This window comes from Strigops habroptila, chromosome 1, assembly GCF_004027225.2.
Source record: "Strigops habroptila isolate Jane chromosome 1, bStrHab1.2.pri, whole genome shotgun sequence".
Taxonomy (NCBI): domain Eukaryota; kingdom Metazoa; phylum Chordata; class Aves; order Psittaciformes; family Psittacidae; genus Strigops; species Strigops habroptila.
In genome coordinates, this window is record NC_044277.2 from 128,754,567 (window position 1) to 128,779,559 (window position 24,993).

Genomic DNA, 24,993 nt, shown 5'->3' on the forward strand with positions numbered 1-24,993 from the left:
TTTTTTTTTTTTTTAACTTAAGAAGCACATACCCTCATGCTTTCTTTAAGAGCTGAGAAGGAAAGCAAGACTGGTTACTTCAGAGGGCAATTCAGAACCTAGGCCAGCCATCTGAGATTCCCTTTGGAGGCTTTCTCTTCTAGATAAGTAGTTTCTTCCTGTAGAGTCTAGGACAGACAGACTCCCATAGGGTGGCTGATGATTCTTGTTGTTTCATGAGATGCATTCTGTTGTTTTAATTAAGCATGATGTTGCAGAAACACAAGAGTGCATTTTTGTATGAAGCTTTGATGTTCTGATACGTTCTAATTATGAAATCGCCCTGTTGTAAGTATTCAGGTGCTGTGTATCTCACATTAAATTTAAAACATAATAAATTAGTTGATATGCTGCCCTTTACTTGAAAAGATACTGTAAATATGGAATAGGGGAAAATTACTGTCTAAAGTTCTCTATCAGTAGCTATGTGTTACTTAGCATAGTGTGCAACAAGGTTCAATAGCATTTGAAATATGATTCAGTTTAAGAAAAAAGGGGGAGTGCTTGAGAGAAATTTAGTTTTTAACTGGTGAAAAGACAACTATAAAGCAAAGCTGAAATACTGTGAGCTACATATTATAGGCTCAAAGGGTTTCAGAAGTGCTCTATTTGCTGTCTATTTCTTGTTCCTTTGAAAGAATATTTCTAGTTTTAGTGCTCTGAACTAGGTTGGGTTACCCGAACCCATGGGAAAAGTCATATTTTAATGATGTGAATGGTAAAAATTTACATGTTTGCTTTGTTCTTCTTGTGTGAGACCATTTATGAGAATGTATATTGGAGTGATGTTTTTTTATTCGATGTATATGCATACATAGAATAAACAGTCCATCATTTGTCCTCATTCCTTCCTGATAATTCATAATAAGTTATCAATTAAAGAAGTCTTGCCTTCCTCAATATTCCCTGAAGTGAGACGGTTTAGGTCAGTAGTGCAGAGCTCGCAGTGCTCATGTAACCCTCTGTACTCCTGCTGTCATTTAAATTTGCCTTTGCTTTCCACAGAAGTCTGCTTAAAGTTTTTCAAAGGCAAATTTAAGAATTTAGAAAACATTTCTTATTTAGGTGCTTGAGTTCTGTCTGAGGCTTCCTTCCCAGGAGCCTGGATAATTAGTTTTGGTAGTGGTGGGTAAGAGAAGCAACATAAAAGAAACTTAGAATTTGAAATTTCCTTCAAAATAATCTGGGCTCTGTAATTTGTTGTAGTGGCTCACTTTGTCCAGCTTTTTGAGGAAAAAGAAAAATTCATAAGAGACAGATGCTTTCCTTCGGTTATGCTCATCTGGTGGAAGTTCCTTCATGCCGTTGTGTGTGGGGAAAGGACTATCCCCACTTTCTTACTACCTACACAGGGCTGTTCTTCATGTGTCTTGAAGCAGAATGGCTGAGGCTGGAAAGCATCTCTAGAGGTTGTCTAAGTCAATCCCAATGTACAAAGCACAGTCAGCTAGAGTAGGCTGGTCAAGGCCATGTCCAGTTGAGTTTTGAACATCTCCAAGGATGAAGACTACACAGCCGCTCTGGGCAACCTGTTCCAGTGAAAAGGGTTTTTGTTTGTTTCTTTCTTTCCTTATGTTTAATGGATTTCTTCAGGTCTCTGGTATATTTTTTTCATTGCTAGCCACCAAACGTCATTTTAAAACTAGTATCTTCCCTTGTGAGCTGCCTTTAGGGTATAGAGAAGCATTAACTTCTGATAGTTCCATCCCTCCTTCATTAGGCTTTGTGAAAAATCTGAGAAGTCCATTTATGTTTCCCTAGCTCCATCAGAGTCCATTGCAGGACTCTGAGAATGCAGGAGAAAACTCCTCCTCTCTGGAGGTGGCTGCATATGTTGATTAGTGATAGAGTCTTGGCAGTAGTTATGTATTACAATGCTTCAAGTAGTGGAAGTGATACAAGTCAAATTTGTGCTTCAGTGACCTCCTAATTTTATGATTCATCTTTTCCCTAGCAGAAGTTCTTTTTGTTTCCAAAATGGTTTTAAGCAACACTGATTAAAATCTGGCATGATAATAATAAAATCAAAATATGGACACAAAGAGGATAGCCTGTCTCATATTTTCTATTTCTGCTATGAAAGCATCGTACAGGCCAGTCCCTCACCTGGAGAGGTCGCTTGTAGTCCCTGGTAGTACTTGATGCAGCTCAACTTTATGAGGGCACAGCCTGATGTGCACTCCTCTTGGTGAGCTAAGGAGCTAATGTGGAGAAGGAAGCAGGACTACTTAAGCTGCAGCAGACTTATTTCTGCAGCTGTGTGGTGAACAAGTTCAAAAACCTGATGAGGCTGGAAAAAAAAGGTTGTTTTTAGCTAGATCATATTCCAGCTGGCTTCGCTGGGAAATGCAGTAGAAGCTTGTGCCGATTTGTTGTAATTGGCATAGCAGAAGTCCAGCCAGCTGCTTAGGAGCATATTATTTAATCCCGATGATTCAGGCCTAAGACTCATCTTTGCTGGAAGGCATCATCTCATATTGCTTTTTGGAAATCTTGTTTGCTTCATCTCTGTAGTAGATGGTGCGTGTAAAACAGATTGACCAAATGGCTGTATGGCTCTCTTGCTTGCTTAAGAGAGCTTCACGAAGGAGGATTTCTTATGGAAAGAAGACTGAGCCTTCCCACTTACAACAGCATGAGTAGTATGCTCACAGCATGTGTGACAGTCCAAAACTTGCTGCTAAAGGAGTACTAAACCTTCAAAGATGTGTACTGCAAAATTGTTAGAGACTCAAAAAAGTTTTTAAGTAGATACCTAATTAAGAACAAGATACCTGAATACCTATGGTAAAGTACTCAATCCTGAAGTGAATTCTGGATGCTGAAGGCTTTGCTGTGGAACCACCAAATTCTCACTGAAAGCAGTTATATATTCCGATGTCTATTGGAATAGACTTTGATAATGCTGCTATTAAATCTGCACTGTACTTACATAGAAAGGTCACTGCATAATAGCATTATGGTGCATAATGTCCTGGGTTTAGTTCAACTTATTCTTACTTTATGTTTGTAAACCAAATGTAATAAAAGTGGAATAAAAGAGCATATACCCATTGGCTCTATGGGTTGATGTCTGTAAGTCCTTCATGTTTAGAATTCATACCAACATTTCTCAGCACACGTGATCTTATTTTTCCCCTTTTTTGTAGAAACATAGAATCATTTAAGTTGGAAAAGACCTTTAAGACCATCAGGTCCAACTGTTAACAAGCGCTTCGAAGTTCACCACTAAACCATGTCCCTCAGTGCCACATCTACACATCTTAAAAATGCCTCCAGGGTTGGTGGCTCAACCACTTCTCTGAGCAGCCTGTTCCAATGCTTGACAAGCCCTCTGGTGAAGAAATTTGTCCTCATATCCTATCTAAACCTCCCCTGGCCATTTCTTCTTGTCCTATTGCTTGTTATTTGGGAGATATAGTTCACATGTCAGCTCACTTCCTAATCAAATTTTGAAGGTTCATATAAGGCTAGAAGGGTTGGATTTGGCACTCTGGGTTTGGCTTATGTGGGTGAAATTCACTTTAGTAAAAGTTCACTGTAATTTGTCTTCCTGTCTTCATGTTGTCTTGCATTTATTATTTTTTAAGTTCTATAGCTTGATCTTTTTCTTTTCCCCCATCTGATTTTTATTATATACAGTACAAATAACTATTCAAGAATTTTTTTGTATAATATCTTTCATTGGAAAGACGCATTCTTTTTTAACCATTGCATTTTTCATGTCCTGTAGAGAGCAATTGTTGTTGTTTTGTTTATTTCTTAGTTTTTTTTAAGCCTTTCACATTTCTTTTAATTGTGCTTTTTGCTAAACTGCTCTTGGAACAGCAGAATTCATACCAATTCCGACAGGTGTTTTAGATGCTTAGTTTTTGACATGCAAATTGTGAGAAGTGATTACTGTTCCTTTCTTGTGATACTTGAGGTGAATGGCCTCCAGCATTTTGATCTTAATTCCAATAAAAATTTTGTTGATAAGTAACTTGAGAGCTGTTTTAAAACAATACATGCAGCAGAGATTTGACTAGATGTGTTGTTAGGGGTGCCAACCTGTCATGTTCAGAATTGAATGAAGTGTATCGTACCATATTTTAATCCACAAAAGCTTTCAGAATGATTTTCTAAACCCCTTTACAAATAACATATTTTGGAGCTGGGTAAAAAAATCCCTTCTGGAAGAGAAAGATCTGGAAGATATCTCCAGGATGTAGTTTTGAAAAACGTGTGCCTATGGATTCATTTCAGAAGTTCTCATGAAAAATTAATCTTGGAGAAGAGTGAAATAGAACTATTTATTTAATCTGAATTCTGTGAATCTGTATTCATTGCATCCTATTTCAGAAACCCAGTTCCCAAAAGAATTTTGAAGAACAGGCACAAGATAGAAAAAAGGTAGTTATGGAATATCTTGGGGTCTTGGGACAGCACAGTTATTGGAAGACTGTTATAAGGTCTTTCCTGAGCCTTCTCTTCTCACTTTACCGGTCCGGTACTGTGTTCTGGTTTTTGTGGGTGAAGGTGAAGCACAAATGCATCTCCCAAGGACCGTAGTACTCCACATGAAATTATAATGTCCTGTGGCCAGTGCTATGTTTTTTTCCTTTGGTTCATTGCTAGCATTAAAAAACATGTGGCACTGCAGCTCACAGTGTCTAATTTACACAATGACGTTGCTTCAGTAAAAGGAAAGAAATGATGCATGTCAGCTTATCAGGAGAAGTGTATTTGAATGAGATGAGAGTGTCTGTGTTGTGAATATAATTATGTATATGATGATGTGGAATTTTCATGGTTCTAACTGTGAGCTTTGACAATATGAGCCTTGTATCATATTTGCAAGGAGTTGTTAAAACTAAACCCGAAAAACAACATTCAGCTTAGCAAAAGCTTTGCATTTACGAGAAATATATGGAAATAGAGTATCAGGCAGGATGCCAACCCCCACTTCATGAAATGTAAGACTACCAGTGCAGCTGAATTTACAGAATTCCTTAACAGAAATCTTTTTATGGGGATCCCAGCAGAATGCTTTCTTATACAGGAGTTATTCTCAGTAGGTTTAACATCAATGCATATTCAGTGCTGATGCTGTCTATGGTGATCTTGAAAGGAAAAAATCCTAAACTTCCACATCAAGTAATCACAGGGTAGCTGAGGTTGGAAGGGACTTCTGGAGATACCTAGCCCATGCCCCAGTTAAGGGCTTGGTCCACTACAGCAGGTTTCCGAAGATGGACAGTCTCCAAGGATGGAGACTCAACAAACTAGCTGGGCAGCATGTTGCTGAGATGTTTGGACTCAACAGCAGTGAAAAAATGCCTTCTAATGTTTAAATGGAGTTTTCTATGTTTCAGCTTGTGCACATTGCCTCTTTTTCTGTCACTAGGCTTCACTGAGAGAGTCTCGCTCTGTCCTCTGCGCTTCTGTTTACCTAGTGTCTCTGTTATAGAGCACCTCCTTTTCCCCTGACCTTGGTGTTCTTTCTCACTTTTCTTCCTCTTCCCACTTCGTCCCCTCCCACTCCCACCAGTGTTTCTGTCCTTAAATATGTTTTCACAGAGGCTCCACAGGCTTGGTCACCGGCTAATAAGTTTCGACCTGTGGTGTGGCTGCTGCAGGACTGACTGGACTGGCTGTGGCTGACACATGGCAGCCCTTTACCTTCTCCCACAGAAGCCACCTCTGCAGCTCCTCCCCTCCGCCTCCCAAAACCTTGCCACATACATTCAATAGACCCATTATCTCTAGCCTGTTGAAGTCCCTCTGAATGGAAGCACAACCATCTGCTCTGTCGACCACTCCTCCCAAATTTGAATAATCTGTAGAATTGCTGAGGGTATGCTCCCTACCATCAGCCACATCCTTAGTGAAAAGCAGTATTGGCACCAGTATTGACTCCTGGGTACTCTAAAGTGGCTGGCCTCCAGCTGGCCTTTGGACTGCAGATCACAACCCTTTGAGCCTGGCAGCTCAGACAGTTTTCAGCCTTTTCAGCTACCCTACTGTCCACTTATCTGTCTGTATTTCACCATTTGTCTGTGAGGATGTTACAGGAGACAGTGCTGAAAGCCTTGCTAAAGACAAGATAAACAACGTTCCCTGCTCTCCTTTCATCTGTGTTGCTAGTCGTTTCATTGTAGAAGGCTCTTGGATTGGCCAGGCATGATTTTCCTTCATAAATATATGCTGACAATTTCTCATGACCTTCCTGTCCTTCACATGCTTGGAAATTGTTTTCAGGATTATTTGCTCCATCACCTTCCTAGAAACTGAGGTGAGGCTGGCTGGCTTGTAAGTCACTATTCTCCTTGTTGTTCCTGAAGACAGGAGTAATGTTTGCTTTCTTACGGTTTTTGTGAACCTTCCTTGATGATCACAACCTTTCAAAGGTAACCTGGGAGTGTCCTTGCAGTGGTACTGTCCAGCTCTATCAGCACTCATGGGAGCATGCATCTCATCAGGTCACATGGACTTGTGTATGTCTAGCTTCTGAAGTCTTACCTAACCTGATCCTCCTCCAGGAGTAAGTATTCCTTGCTGCAGAAGAGCATGGAAGAGCTGAGAAGTAGCTTCTTTCTACAGAGTTTCAGCAAAGCTGGTATCTGTAGCCCAGTAGTTTATAATGATTGGGACTGTTGTTTTGATGGAGTATGGAATGTCAATATTTGCACTGACAGGAGTATGCCATACATATTCACTGATCTCTCTCCCTCTCCTTCCCTTCCCTCTCCCCCCACCTCAACTATCCCAGTTACTTGCAATTATCTTTACTGGGGAAAAAGGTGAAGATGTATTTGTGAGGTGAAAGCATAGCCATTTGTGTTCATTCTGAACTGACTGCAGCTTCTCTGATCATACTAGCTTCAAATATCTACTTAGATGGGGGGTCTACATGAAATGAACTTAGGCAAAATTACAGTTTTAGCTGTGGTGATCATAAGTGTTTTCCTTAGAATATTGTCAAAGCCTAATGTCCAGAATTTTATATTTAGTTTAAAACTCTACTGAAAATTCAGTGTAGTAATGCCCATAGTTAAGCATCAATATAAATTTCTTTACTTTCTATGAGATACTGCATAGTCATATCTGAGGCTGGATACTGAGTGAACGGATGGATAGTGGAAAATGTTCTTCTTGATATGTGTAGCTGCTAAGATAATAATGAGCTCTCTAAAATCAGATAAAATCTTAAAACTCATCTAGCCTGAATTGTGCCTTGTTTGTAGTTATATTGATAAATCTTGGAGCTATATGGGGAAGGTGCTCACCTGCCTCAGTTATGGTAAAGATGTGGTTAAGCAGAGGTTTTAAATTAGATTAACGGTAGAGACTGTTTAGTTTAACAGCAATTCCATCTGATATTTGATGAAATTTGATGCATGAGATAAGCAAGGGAAAGTAATAAGGATTTTCATTGTAATATCATGAATTTTAGTTTTATAGATCCTGCCTGTGGGAGTACTGGATGTGTCCAAATATCAGGCCTGTTTGAGCAGGCTACTTTAGTGGCCATAAAAGCAGAAGCTGCTTATTTGAATGTGTGATTTCCCTTTCTTGAATGATAATGGTACTAAACTTAAATGATAATACTTGGTTAAAATGTAATTTACTATCTGAAATTTGGCTGAGCTCACTTAAAACGAAATGTGCAGTTGGTGGTTTAAAAAAAGTGTCAAAAGCTGCTAAAATATTCAGCACTAAGAATATCTGACTACTTCGATGCTTCAGGAGCAGTGGCTGAATAGAATAGTCACAGTCGTTGTAATGCATTACAACCTTATCCTCTCATGATGCTGTTTATATCATGCTTGAATGAAAATATATTTTAGTTCTCTAAAAGCCTTTTGTCTGCAGCTTTAATCTTTCAGCAGATGGGAGTATCAGAGGAACATTTTTGCTTCTGCTTCTGCATTGAACTGAGAATGTCACAGGACTGTGAAAGGATTCAGCCAAATTGCAGAACCTTTCTTGCCTTACTCTTGAGCAGCCCACGCTATTAGCGACTATCTTGGTGGTGTCAGAGATGTCATTAGGTAGTCATGGGAGATCCATTCAACTGTGCTAATTATTACAACAGGTTCTATTCATGAACTGTGTAAACACTGGAGATTAAGGAAGTAGTAGCTATTCCAGAAAGGCTTTTAAATTGCAGATCTGTTTCTGCACATTCATGTTTCAATACTGACTGCAAATGTCTACAGTAGGAGTAAAACTATTAATTGGGCGCTGTTTAGCCATAAGGATATAATCTACCTATTTCTTCCTTAAGTCTTTCAAACTCTAGTTCATATAATTCCTTGATCCTAGTGGGAAGAGAAAGAACCAGTTCATTTTTACTTTCTGGTATTGTTATGTGACTGTAAATGGGTTGTAATGCAAATTTGTATGTGAATCTGGACTACCCTGAAGCTTGAGGATTTTTTAAATTTAGCCTTGTTTTCAGTGGTCATCAGCTTTTGAATTTACAGCAAAAACATATGTAAAAGAATCTCTATAGTGTGAGAGATTTCAAATGTTCTTTTGTTTGTGTTTGATGTTAATTATAATCTTATGTTGTTAACATGTAGTCAAAGTTGGTATTCTTTATTTTATTCAGATTCACCCCACTTCTGGAAGAAATCTGAAGAACCTGCCACGGTTTACACTGTCAACAAGTTACCATTCCATCAAGAGCAATGAGCTCCACAACACCAGGTCAGTTTGTTTATATTTATACCTCACTCCTGCATTACACTGTCCTGTATTGGTATGTACATAATTCTTTGTGTTGATGAAATGGGTTTGGCAGGTGACTGTTATGCCAGCTGCACTTCAGAAGATATGACTCCTTTACAAAACAGGATAATGGCTATATAGGCACTTTGGCTATTTTGGGGATACCTTATCTCAGTTGAATTCTAAAGCCAGGATAATCCTACAGTGCTTTTAAAACATTTTTATAGAGTTTATTAAGAAAACTGAATAATCATGTTTGGACATGAATTGACATCCTAAACCATTTGAATTCTTAATATTTGTATTTAGTCAGTAATTTATTTTCTGCCTTTGCACAGTTGCTTTGTTTAAAGAAAGACTGCAAGTGGTATTCTGTTATTTTTCTTTTTAGCTCTAAAGTCATATTTGCCCACATTGGGCATACTCTGCAGAACTTTCTCCTTTAAGGATTCATAGTTAACAATGGTCTCTGAACCTGCTGTATCCAATTCCTGCAAAATGAGTTAGTGCAGGTTCACCTGATAGAAAGTGTGCTATTAGTAGCTGTACCCAATTTTTAAACTTCCAAGAAAACAGAATGCTGTATATGGAACATGGCTTATAGAATCATAGAATCATAGAATCGTAAGGGTTGGAAAGGACCTTAAGATCATCTAGTTCCAACCCCCCTGCCATGGGCAGGGACACCTTGCCCTAAACCACGTGGTTCAAGGCTTTGTCCAACCTGGCCTTGAACACCGCCAGGGACGGAGCATCCACAACCTCCCTGGGCAACCCATTCCAGTGCTTCACCACCCTCACTGTAAAGTTCTTCCTTATATCTAATCTAAACTTCCCCTGTTTAAGTTTGAAGCCATTACCCCTTGTCCTACCACTACAGTCCCTAAGGAAGAGTCCCTCCCCGGCATCCTTGTAGACCCCCTTCAGATACTGGAAGGCTGCTATGAGGTCACCACACAGCCTTCTCTTCTCCAGGCTGAACAGCCCCAACTCTCTCAGCCTGTCTTCATACGGGAGGTGCTCCAGCCCTCTTCTCATCCTCGTGGCCCTCCTCTGGACTCACTCCAACAGCTCCATGTCCTTTTTATGTTGAGGACACCAGAACTGTACACAGTACTCCAAGTGAAGCTTGACTTCAGTTCTCTTGAGGAACGTGAGTCCCGAATTCAAATCTGTGCAATGTCCCATATGGTTTGCACTTTGTTCACCCACATTTGAAGTATCTATTTCTAGTACTGTTGGTACAGGTGGCTTATTTTATGGCTGCTTTGGTTTTGTGCAAACAGCCTATAAAAGCATCAGGGAAAACACTGTAATAGTGAGCCGTATTTATCTGCTAGATGCCTATCTCATAGAAATGTAATTCACGGTGGATTTTTTTGAGAATTGTTGATTGTAGTGTTGAAAATTGGCAATAACTGCTATTACAGTAAATGGAGTCAAGCATAGCTGCGTTTCATATTCGGCCTCTTTTCCGGCAGTGCAAATTGGTGCATGCAGTGAATTACCAATACAAAGCATGATGGGGCATTCAGCAGAAAGGCATGTCTTTGATTTATCTTTATTACAGTGGTGACTAACATGAAATAGTCTTGTACTTCCCTAAACATGCAGTTCAAATTCCAAGATACTCCAGTTGATTTAGTATCTTTCTAATGTTTCTTATCTTGCATTAGATACAGTCTGTGTAAATAGTCAAAAATGAAATTGGCTCTCACAAAAAAAAGGTAACATCCATTATTCTTACTGCTATGAAGGAACAAATTGTAAATATGCATTCATGTTTGCTGTCTTTCCAAATCCAATAAAGGAGAAACATTAAATACAATCAGATTACCTGTAAAGGTATTTAGACACTTCAGAAGCATTTCCTTCAGTAGGAGTTAGATGCCTAAATATCTTTGAATCTAGTCCTTAATATCCCCTGTCATTAGAGTTTGCCTGCTAAAGCTCTGAGTTGCTTCACCAACCATGTCAAAACACATCTGTGGCATGTACAGTGTTGCAGAATTCAAGGGCAGCATCACCCAGGGGATCCTAATTTTTCTTTCCCTCAGTGAAAGAGAAATGAGGCAGGATTTATTTGAACTTCAGTCTCTCATCCTGCTTAAAGTAAATGCTGTGGACTAAAGAAGGATGATTGTCTTCTTGTAGCATCTCTTCTGTCCCCAATCGAGGGGAGTCTGAGTTGTGTTTTGTGCAGTGTTCTATCACCTTTTGGCAGTCACTTAAATTTTTCCTTTCATTACAGTCACTGTAATAGGCTGGTAGGGAAGAGAGTGGTAGGAAAGGCCTCCCACTTCTGTGAGCAGTTAACCTCGATTCTTAGAATTTTTAGAAGATAAAAATTGCTAAATTTTCTTTTTGCATCAACACTAAGCGGGTTCACCCTTCCCAGTTCTTTTCAAGCATGCATATTTATTCATATGTGACCAGTATGTCTTTGTCCCACTGCATTTTGTATTGCTTCTATTTCTTTCTCCTGGAGTTTGTTTTTAGGAAGGTGAACCTTATTGAGATAAAGAGATAGAAGGGTACTTCCATCCAACTTTAAAGGTCCCTTCCAACCCAAACTATGATTCTACGATTCAACTTCTAACTTGAGGTTATAAATATATACCAAGATGTACTTGTTTCACTTGTAAAGACTCTGCAATAGTTGAGGAAGAATCCCTAGTATTCCAATAGAAAAATTAATTGGATTGGCACTGACATGAGCAGCTTGTTCCTGTGGTGGTGAGCATGTGGAAGGCAGTTCTTGCGTTTATGGCATACAGTTTTCACAGAAGATGAGTATACTTAAAAAAAAAACCCCAACCAAACAAAAAAAAAAAACCCCAAGAGGCAAACTGGTAAAGTATTGCTATTCTGTAGATTAATGGTACAGGCCAACCCACTTCATGGATGGCTTGTTTTGTCAATGAAAACAAATCTGAAATACTGTAGAAAGCTTCAAATATTGTGTGCTGTGCTAAATTTCTCTGTACTCTTACAATGTGAATGCTAAGTGGAGAAAATACTTATTTCTTTAGAATGCTTTTCCTTTATACCGTATTGTCAGAAAGTCTACTGAAAGACCTGATGTGGAACAAGCAAAAACTATGCATTTTTTTATTCAAATGTTATCTGAGGAACTTCTTTGGATAGGGTTTGTGTTTAGCAGCAATGCACCTAAGTATTTCCTTACATTGTATGATGCAATGAACAGGTCTCCAGTGTAGCAACATCTACTTGCAACAACACTGTAACCTGTTTAATTGATCTCAACTCTTTGAACCTTAAGGGACCAGGCTCTTGCTAATCTGCAGAGCTATAAAGCAAATGCTGGATCCCAACAGGGGAAGGTGACGATGTTTGGTTGTTTGCTTTGCTTACAAATTGTAAGATCATTAAGGAAATGTTTATATCCTGTGGCCATTGCGTGTTTTGAACTCATCTTGTGTGCATAAAAAGCACTAGACAGAAATGAAAACATTTATTTGCACTTACAGAGAATAGTTAACTTACTGTTTTGAGACACTTTACTTCTCAATAATACCCAGTGGTGAATTAATACTTACAGATGTATTTTGGAGTTATTTGTCTCTAGCCATCTCATACTCTGAAATATATATTCTAGTAACATGGTAGTGTGGTTGGGGATTTTGTCTGTTGAGTGCCTACCACCAGTTTCCAAGGATTCCAACTCTTGCAAAGAGTGCTACTCTTCTGAACAGGGGATGGCTTCATTTTCCCAGTTCCTACTTTTCATTCATTTTCCCAGTTCCTACTTTTGGATCACTTTTCTGTCATCTTCATTCTGAATTTCTTTAATCGGCATGTTTGTTCCCCTTGAGGAATAGCTTGTTCTTCCTCTCTGCAAGCTGACTCCCCCTGTTTTCTTGTTCTGCTTAGCTCTGCTTTTTTATAAATAATTTTCCTTATGTTAGTAAAAACTAAGTATAGAAAATGCCCCAAAATTGTATTTCCACTGCTATTTTAAAGTTAAAATGCAGTGAAAGGTTACACTGCAGTCCAGTAACCATCTCTGCACCAGCAGTAGATGCTGTGGGTGGATGAATATTTTGATGAATGATCAGGAATATAGTTACTCTAAAATATATGTTGTCAGTCTTCTTGTGAAAAGGTTTAAGAGAACTTTGAGTCCAAAACAAAGTAGTAAATGAAGTACCAGAAGGCTAAAACCTCTTCTTAATACAGAAATAGGTGTCCTAATTTCTGTCTGTCAATCCTCATATTTCAATTTAGAGAATTGCTTTTGTGGTATCCAGATAAACAACAAAGAAATTATGTTCCGATGTCATTGTTTGCAGTGTTCTTTATGTCTGAAAACACAAGTACTGTGGAAGATGATCGTGGTTCCCTGCATCACTGCAAACTCACTTTCCCTCATGAGTGATTTTACTCATCAGATAGCTGTTTCACTTCAATCACTTACTAAATGATTCTGTGTCAAGGCTCATTGCTCTGTGTCTGTGTTGGTGGGGGGAGAAGACAGGACAGAGTCACCTCTAGGGTAGGGGAGCAGGTGGAAGACTGTGAGCAGGCAGCTGCATGATTTGAAAAGCCACCAAGGGGAGGTTACATTTTGAGAAATGACTTTTTCGGTGGCAGTGCCGGAATAAGCAGCTTTAGTGACTGCCTGCCTCTTGTTCTCACTCTTCTCATTGACTGCTCCATCATGGCAGGTATATTTATTTGTGTGGCCACAAGATGAAACAGATTTGGGAACTGGTCCAGGCTCAGCTGTTCCCAAGAGAAAAAAAAGGTTTGTTTTTAGCCTGGTTTGGTTCCTCATTGTGGTTTATTACATAGCTACACGATCAGTGGTATTGGCAAGGTGAGGAAGGAAGACGGAAGAGAAAAGAGTGTTTAGCTCATGTACTGCATTTGAAGGAAATGATCACGAGTGATCCTTGAGCAGGAGGAGCATGGTTAGTCTCCAGAATTGTGGGATTACCTAGCCCTAGGTAAAGCCAGAGAGAAATACTAACGACTTCTTCACACAGCTTCACTTTGCTAGTCATTTCTGGTTTCCAAATGTTATGAGTTCTCAGTTCTGTCCATAGAGAATTTAGAGTCTCAGTGAACATGTTTGTTTTTCATCTCTGTAGCTGAAAGAAATCACCAACAAGGTCACATCATCTGTCATCCAGTGTACTCCTTTTGAAGTATTTCAGCATCTGACTGCCAGGCATTCTTCATATTCATTAAGATACATGCAACACAAAGCAGTTAGAAGCATGTGAAATATGCTCTGTTGAAAGATAATGCAATTAATATTTTCCTATGAATTTCTAACATCTACATTTTTTGAAACAATCTGTTTCTAAAATGTTACATGATACAGAAAGTCAGATATGACACCATGAATAAAAACTTTCTTTCAATTTCTGCATTCATGCTGCATGAACATTGATTATATTGAATACCCAAAAAAAGGCGCGTTTGCCAACTTTTAATTTTTTCCCACCCACACACCGCCTCCTGATTTTGTCTCCAGCAGCCCAGATGTGTTTCTGCAGAATAAGTGTTTCTGCAGTGATAATTATAACACTTACAACAGGTAATTTGCAGATTAGGTAACTCACAGAGAGCTGGACTGCTTTGTAGTGCCTTAATTTTGAAGCTTCAGTTTCAAAACTTCATTACAAAGTCTGAAATGTTACAGTGTGTGTAATATCTTAATTTAGAAATGAAGTACTGCTTTGTAGCATTTAGCAAATGAAGGTGTAAAGGGACCTTGAGGTATGATTTAAATCAGGGGACAGATTTTACTTCAGGCAGTGATGCCCACATTGTAAGGTGGATCCAAGTTCTACTGAACCACTGAAACTCATGGTTTGAACCTGCCACAGGGCACATTAAAAAAAAAAAAAAAAGAAAAAAAAGAAATGGATCATTTCTAAGATGACCAGAAAAATGTTGGTTTTAAAAGCTTACAACATGGTGAATTCCACAGTCCCCCTTGATGACCCGTTTCCGTTTGTGCTTATACCTAGAAACATAAGGTTCCTATTTTTTATGTTTCTACTAGTTATATCTATTTCTGTTTAACATTGCAGTTTAGATATGCAGGATTTGTAAACTTTTTTCAATGTGGCCTGAAACAGATTAACAGATTAAACTAAGATCTTAGTTTGGACTGGTGCTCACTGCAGGGAAGGGGCTTGAAGTCATGTAATACCTAGATAACTGGTTGTTTTTTTTGTTTTCTTAGTTGTGACAAAGCTGAGCAGCTGTCAGGGGTCCTGGAGTGGTGCCTGATTTTGGTGAGGTCTATAGTTCTTGGGGCTGAGATGTGTGGTGTTGGTGTCAACCTCGATGTATATTCCAGAGTTGAGTCTCCTGCAGGTTCTGGCCTCTGGCTGGGAATTCTGGCAGAAAGGAAGGCGACCTAACAGAGTTTGACAAAACTCCCATTTGCTAAACATGGGATATTTTGAGTTTAAATTTCTGGTTTAACACTTCGGCAGTTTCTGCCAAAATAAAGCAGTGAGCTGTTCCTACCCAGAATGCCCTTTGTTACTGATTGTAGTTAACAACTGGTCGGAAGACGTGAGCACTAGTGACTGCTGCTGTGCTATTCTCCCCCCTCACTTGTTCAATGTTCTTCTTCTAGGATAGCTTTTGCTAGGGTTTCTTTCCAGTCTTCTCTTTACTGGATCGTAAAAATTCATTGCTCTAACCTTTTCTCAGAGACCACGCTTTAAAATATCTTCGTATTTTCAGATTTCTCTTAGATTCTTAGGATGCCACCTGGAAGTGACAGGAAAATTTGTTGTACAAAAGTAGGATTATGCAAGCAATTATTGTTTATTACCTCTCATTTCTTAATAACCCTTAATTTGCAGACACAGTCACTCTCAAGTGTCTGAATTACGGATTAGTCAGGTTCTGTGCCCCTCAATATTTGGCTGTAGGACATTGCCATGGCATGAGCAATGTAGAAGACAACTGCTCACACGTGACTTTCTCAAAGTACTGCTGTTTAAGGCTGCATCTGTGCTATGCAGAAAAGAGTTTATAGCTTTTTTCAAAATTGAATGTCCATCTGTTTATAGAAGTTTCATGTTTTCTGTGTTGATTCTTCCTACACTGGGTAATGGAGAACTGTCTGGCATGAGTGGTAAATTCACGAAGGATTACTGATCTGGGGTGTGGTAGAGGAAAAAGATGTTTTGTGTAAGTATGGAGACCTGTGAATTACTGTGTATGCTCTGTGTTGTGTGACATCAGTTACTAATCAGAGGGGGTGAAAAAGATATGTTAACCAGTTCAGGAAATGGTCAGCTTTGACTTGGGAACAGCATTTGCAATCCTTTGTCTTGCTGGAGCATGCAGCCCATATGCTGTCTGCGTTTAACCCAACTTGTTAAGAATATAGGGAGTTGTCTCAATAGTGGTGCCAACACTGTGTTTCTAGAGAAGGTAATTAATAGGAAGAAGCACAACAGAAGCTCTGCTCAAAAAGCATAAACCAGTATAAAAAGTACAGCTACTCTGTATTTTGAGACAGTACTATTTTGATGCAGTACCCTGCAATAAAGGCAAGTGCACAATACACACACACTTTAAGCTGCATGAGGAAAACAGGCATCAGATATCTTTCACAGCTTCCCTAAGGTGCCTGCAGCTGTTCCTCTAGCCTTGAAGTATATCTTTAGTGACTTAAAGTGAATATGCTCATTTAGATATCCCCAACTCAGCTTTCAGTAGTTGCTGTTGGTGCAGAAAGCACTCCTACTGCTCAAAAGCTGCCTCAGTTCCTGACGAATATACTTTTTCTGTATTGAAACATCCAGCAATTGCCCTACAGGTTTTTTGTTTGTTTGTTTGTTTGTTTGTTTGTTTTTTTTCTTTTCTGGACAAATTCGCAAGTAGGTGTAAGCCAAGACAGGAACATCCTGAAATAGCCACTGAGTGTTCTGGTTTTTCTGTTCAGTTATTTGTAGAGAGCAGAAGAAGAGAGAGGAACTCTCTCTTCTGCTGCTATATGAAATACTACATCACCTTTCACCTATGTTATTTCTATGACTTCATCAATGTTTTACCTTTCCAAACTGATATATTAGAATATTGCTTTCCTGCCCTGTCTTTGGATGCACTTGAGGGGTCTACTTGCCCTCGTTCATCAAACATTCAGGAAAGGTCACTCCTGTGAGAACTCCCTTAATCCATTCCCATCCGAGGAATCTGTGATAAATGACAAATAATGTTTGATTTCTATTAGCTGGTTAAGAGTACCTATAGACTTGTGAAGGCACCATTCATTTCTCTGGCAGGGACACACTAGCAAATGACTGCAGTAGCTGTCTTTGGGATGCAGATTTGCACTCGAAAGAATTTAGTAGTAGAGTTCTTTCAGTAATAGTAAGAAACTCCAAAACTAATCAACTGAATAAGGAAACAAAACCAGCATTTGCATGTAGAGGAGGCTTAGGAATAAAGTAACCGACACAGTGACTTAAAGCAACGTAGAGAAGGGTAGGTGAGATAGAGTGGAGACCTTAAAAGCTGTGGTGGAGAGATAAATACTGCACTTGGCTTAAAAGAATAAGGAACAAGAACATAAGGAAAAAAGGCATGGAAAGAAGACACATGCAGAAACATAAGAACACATGAGAATAAGTGTGTCTAAAGTGTGAGTAAGGAAAAGAAATTTTTTAAAAGAACTTCCTGGGGAAATAGCCTCCCTTCCTCTTGGCACTGGTCCTCAGTGTCACGAGGGAAGTGGGACCAGCTTCTCTGGTGCTCTGCATGCCTAGCTGCTGAAATGGAGATTTGTTTCAAAGTTGATTAACGCTTTACAGCTAGTCAGTATTTTATGGTGCTGAAAACATTCCCACTGATGAGATTGTAAGGTATTTAGCTGCCAGTAGTTTCAAAGTTGGTTATGTTACTGAGGTAGCTCAGTGGATATGGACTGGAAGAGCAAATTCCATTAATTGCTTTTTAAAGGAGTATCTGGATTGCTTTTATGTTTTGTATTTTGTTACCTTTGAGAAACAGTAAAAACTTTTACTTTCAGAGTTAATAGTCCTTTCCATATAAGTTTATCCAGAACCAAACTCTGGGAGCACACCCTCTCGAAGAGCACTACAGCTACCTTTGCCAACTCACGCTGGCTGGTGCAGCTGCCTGCTTTGGTTTGTGAGAGTAAGGGCGCAGAAGTGGAGGAGGTTACATGTACTGTGCACAGTAGTCTATACAATCTAATAGGTTGCAAGTACATGCAAAATGGAATTAATGTTATAAAATTGTAGTATGGATTAATTTTAGCTTAGTTATGTTTAACTTCATTATAGCTGGTTACTTGGGTTTTGGTTTGGGTATTTTGTTTTCTTTTTTCTCAACCTTAAAAAAACCCAGAACCATATTGCAGTTCAGCTGTACCCTGGAATGAAAAAATAGACCTTAAAAAAACCCACACCAAAACCTGAAACAACCCCCCCCCCCCCAAAAAAAAAAAAAACCAAACCAAAACCCAAAAGCCCACAACCCAGACCAAACATGTCTAACATTTAATCTTTCTGGTGCATGTATTTAATATCCTTGTGAAAGGGATGTTTTGATGATACTGAAACGAGCTGGTATTTTGCAATCAAAAATCATGTGTAATCTCTCTGTGTGTCTATATATATAAGAAAAAAAAAAAAAAATCTGCAAATTGGTCTGCTAATGCTTCCTGGACCTGCAACATCCACTGTTCTGACAATTTCAGGGCTTTAGTAGCAGATTTCAGTCATTCTAAATTGTACGTTGTTTTTCTGTTCAGCATTAATGTTCTTGAATGACAAGGATGATATTTCCACTACCTTATACACGTGGCTGTATAACATGCAGAAATAAGCTCTCTGGGCAATCTATAGATTCCATATGAAGAAAAAGACTTTTCTGGGGAGGGGTTGGGCCAGGAAATCTGTAATCTCTTCTTTGGGTGTCATGTCCTATGTTACTTCAGAAGAAGTAAATCATCCTGTTGTCTAGCACCTTTTTCTTCCTGCTGTTCCATCTCTCTGGAGATGCTTTCTGCAGTTGTGTGAAGAGCCAGGAGGTGGGCAAGCTCTCTTTAATTAGTACACATGATGTTTTATTTAACCATCCATCTATGCTGTGCAGTGGCTGTGCCACAAGAATTGCACAAAGCTTTTCTTCACTGTAGGCGGTTGTTCATTTATTAATGTAAACACCATGTGCCTTGGATGTGCGAGCCCTAAAAATAAACTTGCAGAGTTAAAAATACATCTCTCGGAGTACTGAGATGCTGCTTAATCAGAACCAGCTGCAAGCTGTCTAGAAAATATAAGTTATATGAAGCCAGATGGCTTTTGCCCTTTTTGCTTTAGACAGCATGTAATTTGGGTAACTACAGCTACAGTAATGTATTTTCCCAGTCAAACTGTTTGATAAACATATTTGTTTCAAACAGACACTTCCAATTAGAGAACCAGTAAAATGTTAATTTATTTTAATATTTCTCCATGTGGATAAGCCAGAGGAAGGTTGCATAATACTAAACTCACAATAACTGCTCACAGCTGGATTCAGCAGGACTGTAACGATGCATTGTTGTACAACAGAGCTCTTACTCTGTGAAAAATCCCCCTGAAAGCAACGGAAGAATATTTAAGTGAAATTAATGATACAATGATCAGTAGGACTTGTGTGGAATAAGTTTGCAGGGGTAAAGCATTACACAAATAATACGACATGAGTCAGAAGGGTACCTGGCATGTGTACATCAAAACAACAGCCCATACGATTTCAGGAAGGATTGCTTGCAGCACTTAGTTAACTGATTAAAACCAAAACTTGTTCTGAGGCTCAGCAGTTTCCACAATTCACCAGCCCACTGCTGAGGACCTGTGTTCAGGCTATTTAGGAGTCTCAGCAACTGCTCTAGGAAATAGGAAACTGAAGCTCAAGTCTGCTTTATTTGATTCGGAAACACCTGGGACACGGAGTTGCACTCTGATTCAGAAGCTTGTAAGTGAGTGTCTCAACCTGCAATATCATCCTAACTCTATTTATGAGGTCTACTCATCTGTATCTGGGGGAGCATAGCGTGAAATTGCACAGCCTCCAGACCGTTCTAGCTGTGTGTGTATAAATTGGCATTCAATCTGGTACTTGCCTATCTAGACTTGTGTTATGATTATAGGAAAACCTGGGGAAAAGAGGTGGAATGTATTTGAGGAAGTAGTCTCTTCTAGGAACTGCGGTAACAAAAGCCAGCTGTACAAACCCAAAAAGCAGTGATCAGGTCATTTAAGCAGTGATGTCAGATGAAGACTGTTGTGCAGAAGATCCAGAAATGAGTCTTGGTTTAAGCAAAGGCTTTTGACAACCAGGGTTAAGGTGCCAACTTTACAGGCAGATGATACAAATTACATACAGCTGGTATGAAACAGTCATATTGAGTGATTAAATGTCTCTACATCCTTCTCCCATTAGTGTTTTACATTGTCTGTGATAACTGGATTTAGTTAAGATCTTGATGTTCAATAAGGATTTTTCTTTCTCTGCTTCATCCACTCCCAGAATTCCTCAACTTCAATGTCTACCATGCAAATTGTCATCATCTTATAAATTTAAGCCTCCTGTGAGAAAGCACACAAAAATTCCAGCCTGACTGAAGGCAGCACTACCTACCTGAACTGGCCGGTGATAGGTGGGGAAGATAAGTGTTGTTTTGGTTTGGTTTTTTTTTTTATTTTTAGTAAATGCTTACATTTAAATGTATCTACAATGCAAAGCTGTCTGAAATTGGTAGTGTGGCATTCCATCCTCGACTTTAATTCTATTGCACCTGTCATGCTCATGAGTCATGAGACTCTTCTTTTGAGCTGCGGAAAGTAGATTAATCAGTCTTTTTGTGGTCTGTAATTTTTTATACCAGTTGACGCCAAGAGGAGTTTTAGGTTACAAGCTTCTTTGGAAGCAGTTCAGTATGAAAATAACTTTCAAAAGTGCTTTGAAAATGCATTAATTTACATTTTTAAAAAATTGCACTTGTTTGGTCTGTTTGATTATTAGCTGAAACAACTAGTGATTTAAGAACTTGCAAATCTATCCTTGCCTGAACATGATTGCAGGTTCAATTTACAAGTGGATCTTAAAATAGTAACACTTGTAGTCAGGTTCTAAGATGTTTTAGGTTGAAATCAAATTATAAGAATTTACTAGTTTTTGACAGCAGAAGTGATAAAGCTGTGCAGATGAATTTTTAAGTGGCTGTATACATGACATGCAGTCTTAAACTGATGAGTGCCTGGATTTAGATCATCCCAGCTGTAAGAAAAGCTCTGTGATGATTTGATTGCTGCAGGCTTTCTTGCTTAAATATTTTGTCAGTGACCTAAAAATGGTTCCCAGACTATTTACCATAGGATAATTATGACCCAGTCCTAAACAGCAGAGCAAGAAAGGAAAGGGAAATGAGATCCCTTGAGCTCTTTGGTTGAGATTTCAGTGTTTCCTCTATGAAGAATCTGGTAGAGGAGAGGAACAATGCATTGTATATCAGCTGTTTACCTCCCTTTCCCACTTATCTGATGAGGAGATAAAGATTAAACATAGAATTAGGTTTACGTTGATTGTACTCTTCAGCACATCTAAGTGGGTACAAGCAAAGTATGCTGCACCAGGAAAGATAGCTGCAGGAAATTATTTGTGCCACAGGAGCTGGTTACTTGGGAGAGAGGGAAGAGCAAAAAGGGGATGATTTAGACCAGAGTTATAGCAAATAATTGACTAAATTGAGTTTAGTGATTGTAGTCTGTTAAAAATTCAAGTAACTTCCTTCTCAAACACCACATGAAGCATCTAAATATTTCACTTAAAAGGCATCACAAGAAAGAATTTTTCATTCCAGTGTTCTTAGTATGCATTTTTTGCTGGAACAACTGAATTTCATTAAAGTTCAGAAATAATTTTTGGCTGAACTGGTTCTCAATTGTTTGAAACCTATTTATTTTTTGCTTAAATCCGGGTCTGACACTGATAACGTTAAGATGTAGACTGACGTGCATTCAGCAGGAAGCAGTGCTAGAAGAGGTTACTCTCTCTTATCAGTCTTTCTCTCAATATTTGTTTCTCTCTGCCAGGTATCTCTGAGCGTAGTGCCACCTAACATGCCTTCTCTCAATGCACTCCTGTCTGTTACAGCAAGCAGATTGCTATCTATAATTTAAATATGAGGGCTTTGCTAATCTGGTACATTTTGACTGAAATATCCTTGGAAACATTTGCAGGATCAGCTTAATGTGCAGCATTTTAGTCAATGGAGGTTGCAAAAGGCCATGTTGATATACAAGTGAAGACATGCTAGTAGGAGGTAGCCTTGCCCTAGCTTGCAGGAATTCATATTAACTGAATTAAATGAATTCATTACCAAATTTAAGAAATTATGGACTTGCTTACTGAAAATACTCAGTATCTCTGTTGTAGTATAACTCAACCTTTCTTAGTATTTTTAAGTGGGTGTTTTTTGGTCAGGGCTTCAACAAAGTAAAGATAGCTGAAGGTGACTGGCATCATCATTCTGTGTGATAGCATTTCCAAGATCTTTCGGCTTGTTTAGACAAGGACACTAAAAAAATGTATCTTCACTAACTAGACCTGAAGTGAATTTGTTAACTTGCATTAAATCCTTGTTCAGAATGCTTTCAGAATTAGTTTCCTTAATTTAATTTACATTAATTTATTTTAGGAGTGAACTAAGCTGCATGGAATTAATCCTGAATGAGTATCCATAATAGTATCCGTAACTAGTTTAACCACTCTTCTTTAAAAGTCAGTCTAGATTGCTTTCAAATATTTTGATTTATTTTTCTCTGAATTTCTTCTTCATGTAAGATGAAATTTCTTAAAATGGATTTTCTATGTTTGGGCTTTTTGGGTTTTTTTTTGGTTGTTTTAAACTCACTATGTTAGCATAAGCAAAGCCATTTGCTCACCCAAGTTTAGATCTTACTCATGCCTCAGGAAATCCACACTAACTGAAACCAGTAAAATTACTCTGTATAGCATCTCTCTACATTCATCCTAAGTGACTTGAATTGGTTATTTGTAATTCATAATCTGAATAATTTGTAGAATAGTCTGTAAGTACAATTAAGAGCTGCGAAGTCTTTCCCTTGTTTGGCAATAGGAAGTAAAGCTGAAGTGCTCAAAAAAAAAAAAAAGGCAGCTTTTTTTACTGTCTTAATAGACACAGTAGAGCACAGGGACTATCAGGGCTTGCCTGAGGTGCTTGTTTCATTTGGGCTATGTGAGATCTGGCTCCTTCTCAATTTCCCCCAAAGGGCTTCATTGGAATTACACAGTCTTCCTCTGTGCTTTTATTGAACATGATTTTCCAGTTCCTTTAAAGTGATTTCCATCTTCCTTGGAGATGTGTATCATTGCAAGGAAGACTGCAACCATGACATTTGTGAAACACTAAAGAGGTGGATCCTCTTGGGTTTTTTTTTCCCCTATCCTTGTATCTGAACACAGTGCAGTTTCATAACCTCTCTTAAAGTTGATTGTTCGATTTGAAAATCTCTATCAGACCTTGTATACCAACCTCCTCCTGAGTGTCAGCTGTACTTTACAGTTACTTGAGTAGTTTGTGCCAGTGATGCTTTGAAAGGTGTAGGCATTGCAGGTCTTCTATGTTGCTATTCCTTTTGGTAGTAGAAGTCATAGAAGAAGGTCCAAAAGGTCCAAAAGAAGCGGAGTTGGTAAGAGGATCTTCCCCTTTTGGAAGTCGTTCCTGTTAAATATATTTAGTTTTCTGTGTAACTGTATTTTAAGCTAGATTTGTGAGAGATCTTGGGTTTGTTTGTTTCAGTTTGACAGAAGCCAACTGGCAAACAGTTTCCAAACCTCCAGTCGTTTAAACGGCCATGAGGAGGCAGGATGAGCCAGAACAAGTGAGGGAGTAGAAGAATCTAATGGTAGTTGGGGAAGCAACAAGTCACTGGGAATGGTGGGGAGGAACTGTATCTCTCTCATCAGACCTACCACTGATGGAATATTAAATTTGAACTTTAGTCTTTTCCTACAAATTCAATCAGGTGTGACTTATAGGATTTACATTCCTTGCAGGCCTCATCAAATTTGGGCTTGCCTATTGTACAAGTAGAATAACATTGTGACACAATCTTAACATGTTCTTTTAGGTTGCTTTCATGATGAACTGCCATATTAAGCTTTTCAAAAGAGTACCTGTCATGTCATACCCAATCCTACTGCATGTTAGAGTATACACAACTCTTAAAGCCATTTTGGCTTTAGAAGATGGTAAAAGTCAAATATGGCATTCTTTGCCATGCTTTCCTGATTTAAAGTATATTGGTATTTGTAACAGAGAGGATCCATTGTATCTGTTCATGGTTAGTGACCAGAAGCCAGCTGAAATGAGTTAGTCTCTGGCTAGTTCTTAGAAAAAAGCTGAGATTTTTATTCTGTTTGGTAATACATTCCCCGCTGTGCAGTATACCTTTTGAAGCGTACTGTTATCTTGTTGCTTTTTTTCTAGCTTTCTTTGCAACCTTTAAAGTGATACATGTCCCTTTTTGTATTTGAAAGGTTGTCGAACTTATGGCAGAGTTTGCTGGGGGATTTCCATATCATTTGCCACAATAAATTAAAATTAAGGAAGAGAAATGTCTTTGAGGTTCAGTAAATGAAATTATTTTAGGATAGATGTATAACTATTAATTTGTATCCAAATGATGGACAGAGTCTTGTGTGACATGGTCTAGTGTGAGGCATCCCTGTCCATGGCAGGGGGGGTTGGAACTAGATGATCTTAAGGTCCTTTCCAACACTAACCATTCTATTACTGAAATAATTTTGTACTGTAATTTGAGTTTTTGAGTTCAAATATGTATTTTTAGGCAATAAAAGAAAAATGTAATAGTGTTCAGTGATTTAACAAAATGCCCAAATAAATAAATTTTTAATTTAATCCCTGCATCAAGGGATTACAATGACAACAGAAATGGAAGAGGAAAGGGCCATCCCTTTCCTGGTCTTTTCTTATACGTACTAAGTAATTAATTTCTCAGTAGTTTTATTTTGGTGGATGTCTAGTTAATTTCATGAAATGATGGTCTATGTGAACATATTCTGTGTGTACTCTGCAATAGTTTATAGTGCTATATCTGATAAGTGTGTGCTCTTCCACCATCTATATAGATATATGTTAACACGTTTGAATTTCTTGTCACTTTTCTTCCAAGGCAG

At 38.6% G+C, this 24,993-nt stretch overlaps 1 protein-coding gene across 4 annotated transcripts in view; it reads left to right on the top strand.

Moving 5' to 3' along the window:
- Positions 1-24,993, top strand: part of HDAC9 (histone deacetylase 9) — a 466,231-nt gene that overhangs the window by 29,293 nt on the left and 411,945 nt on the right. For all 4 annotated transcript variants that reach the window (XM_030470551.1, XM_030470022.1, XM_030470415.1 and 1 more), the window contains exon 2: positions 8,636-8,733. Coding sequence is in view for 3 of the 4 variants with exons in the window: in XM_030470022.1 (XP_030325882.1) it covers positions 8,715-8,733 (19 nt within the window). In the remaining variant the exon portion in view is untranslated. The remainder of the gene's footprint in view (positions 1-8,635; positions 8,734-24,993) is intronic.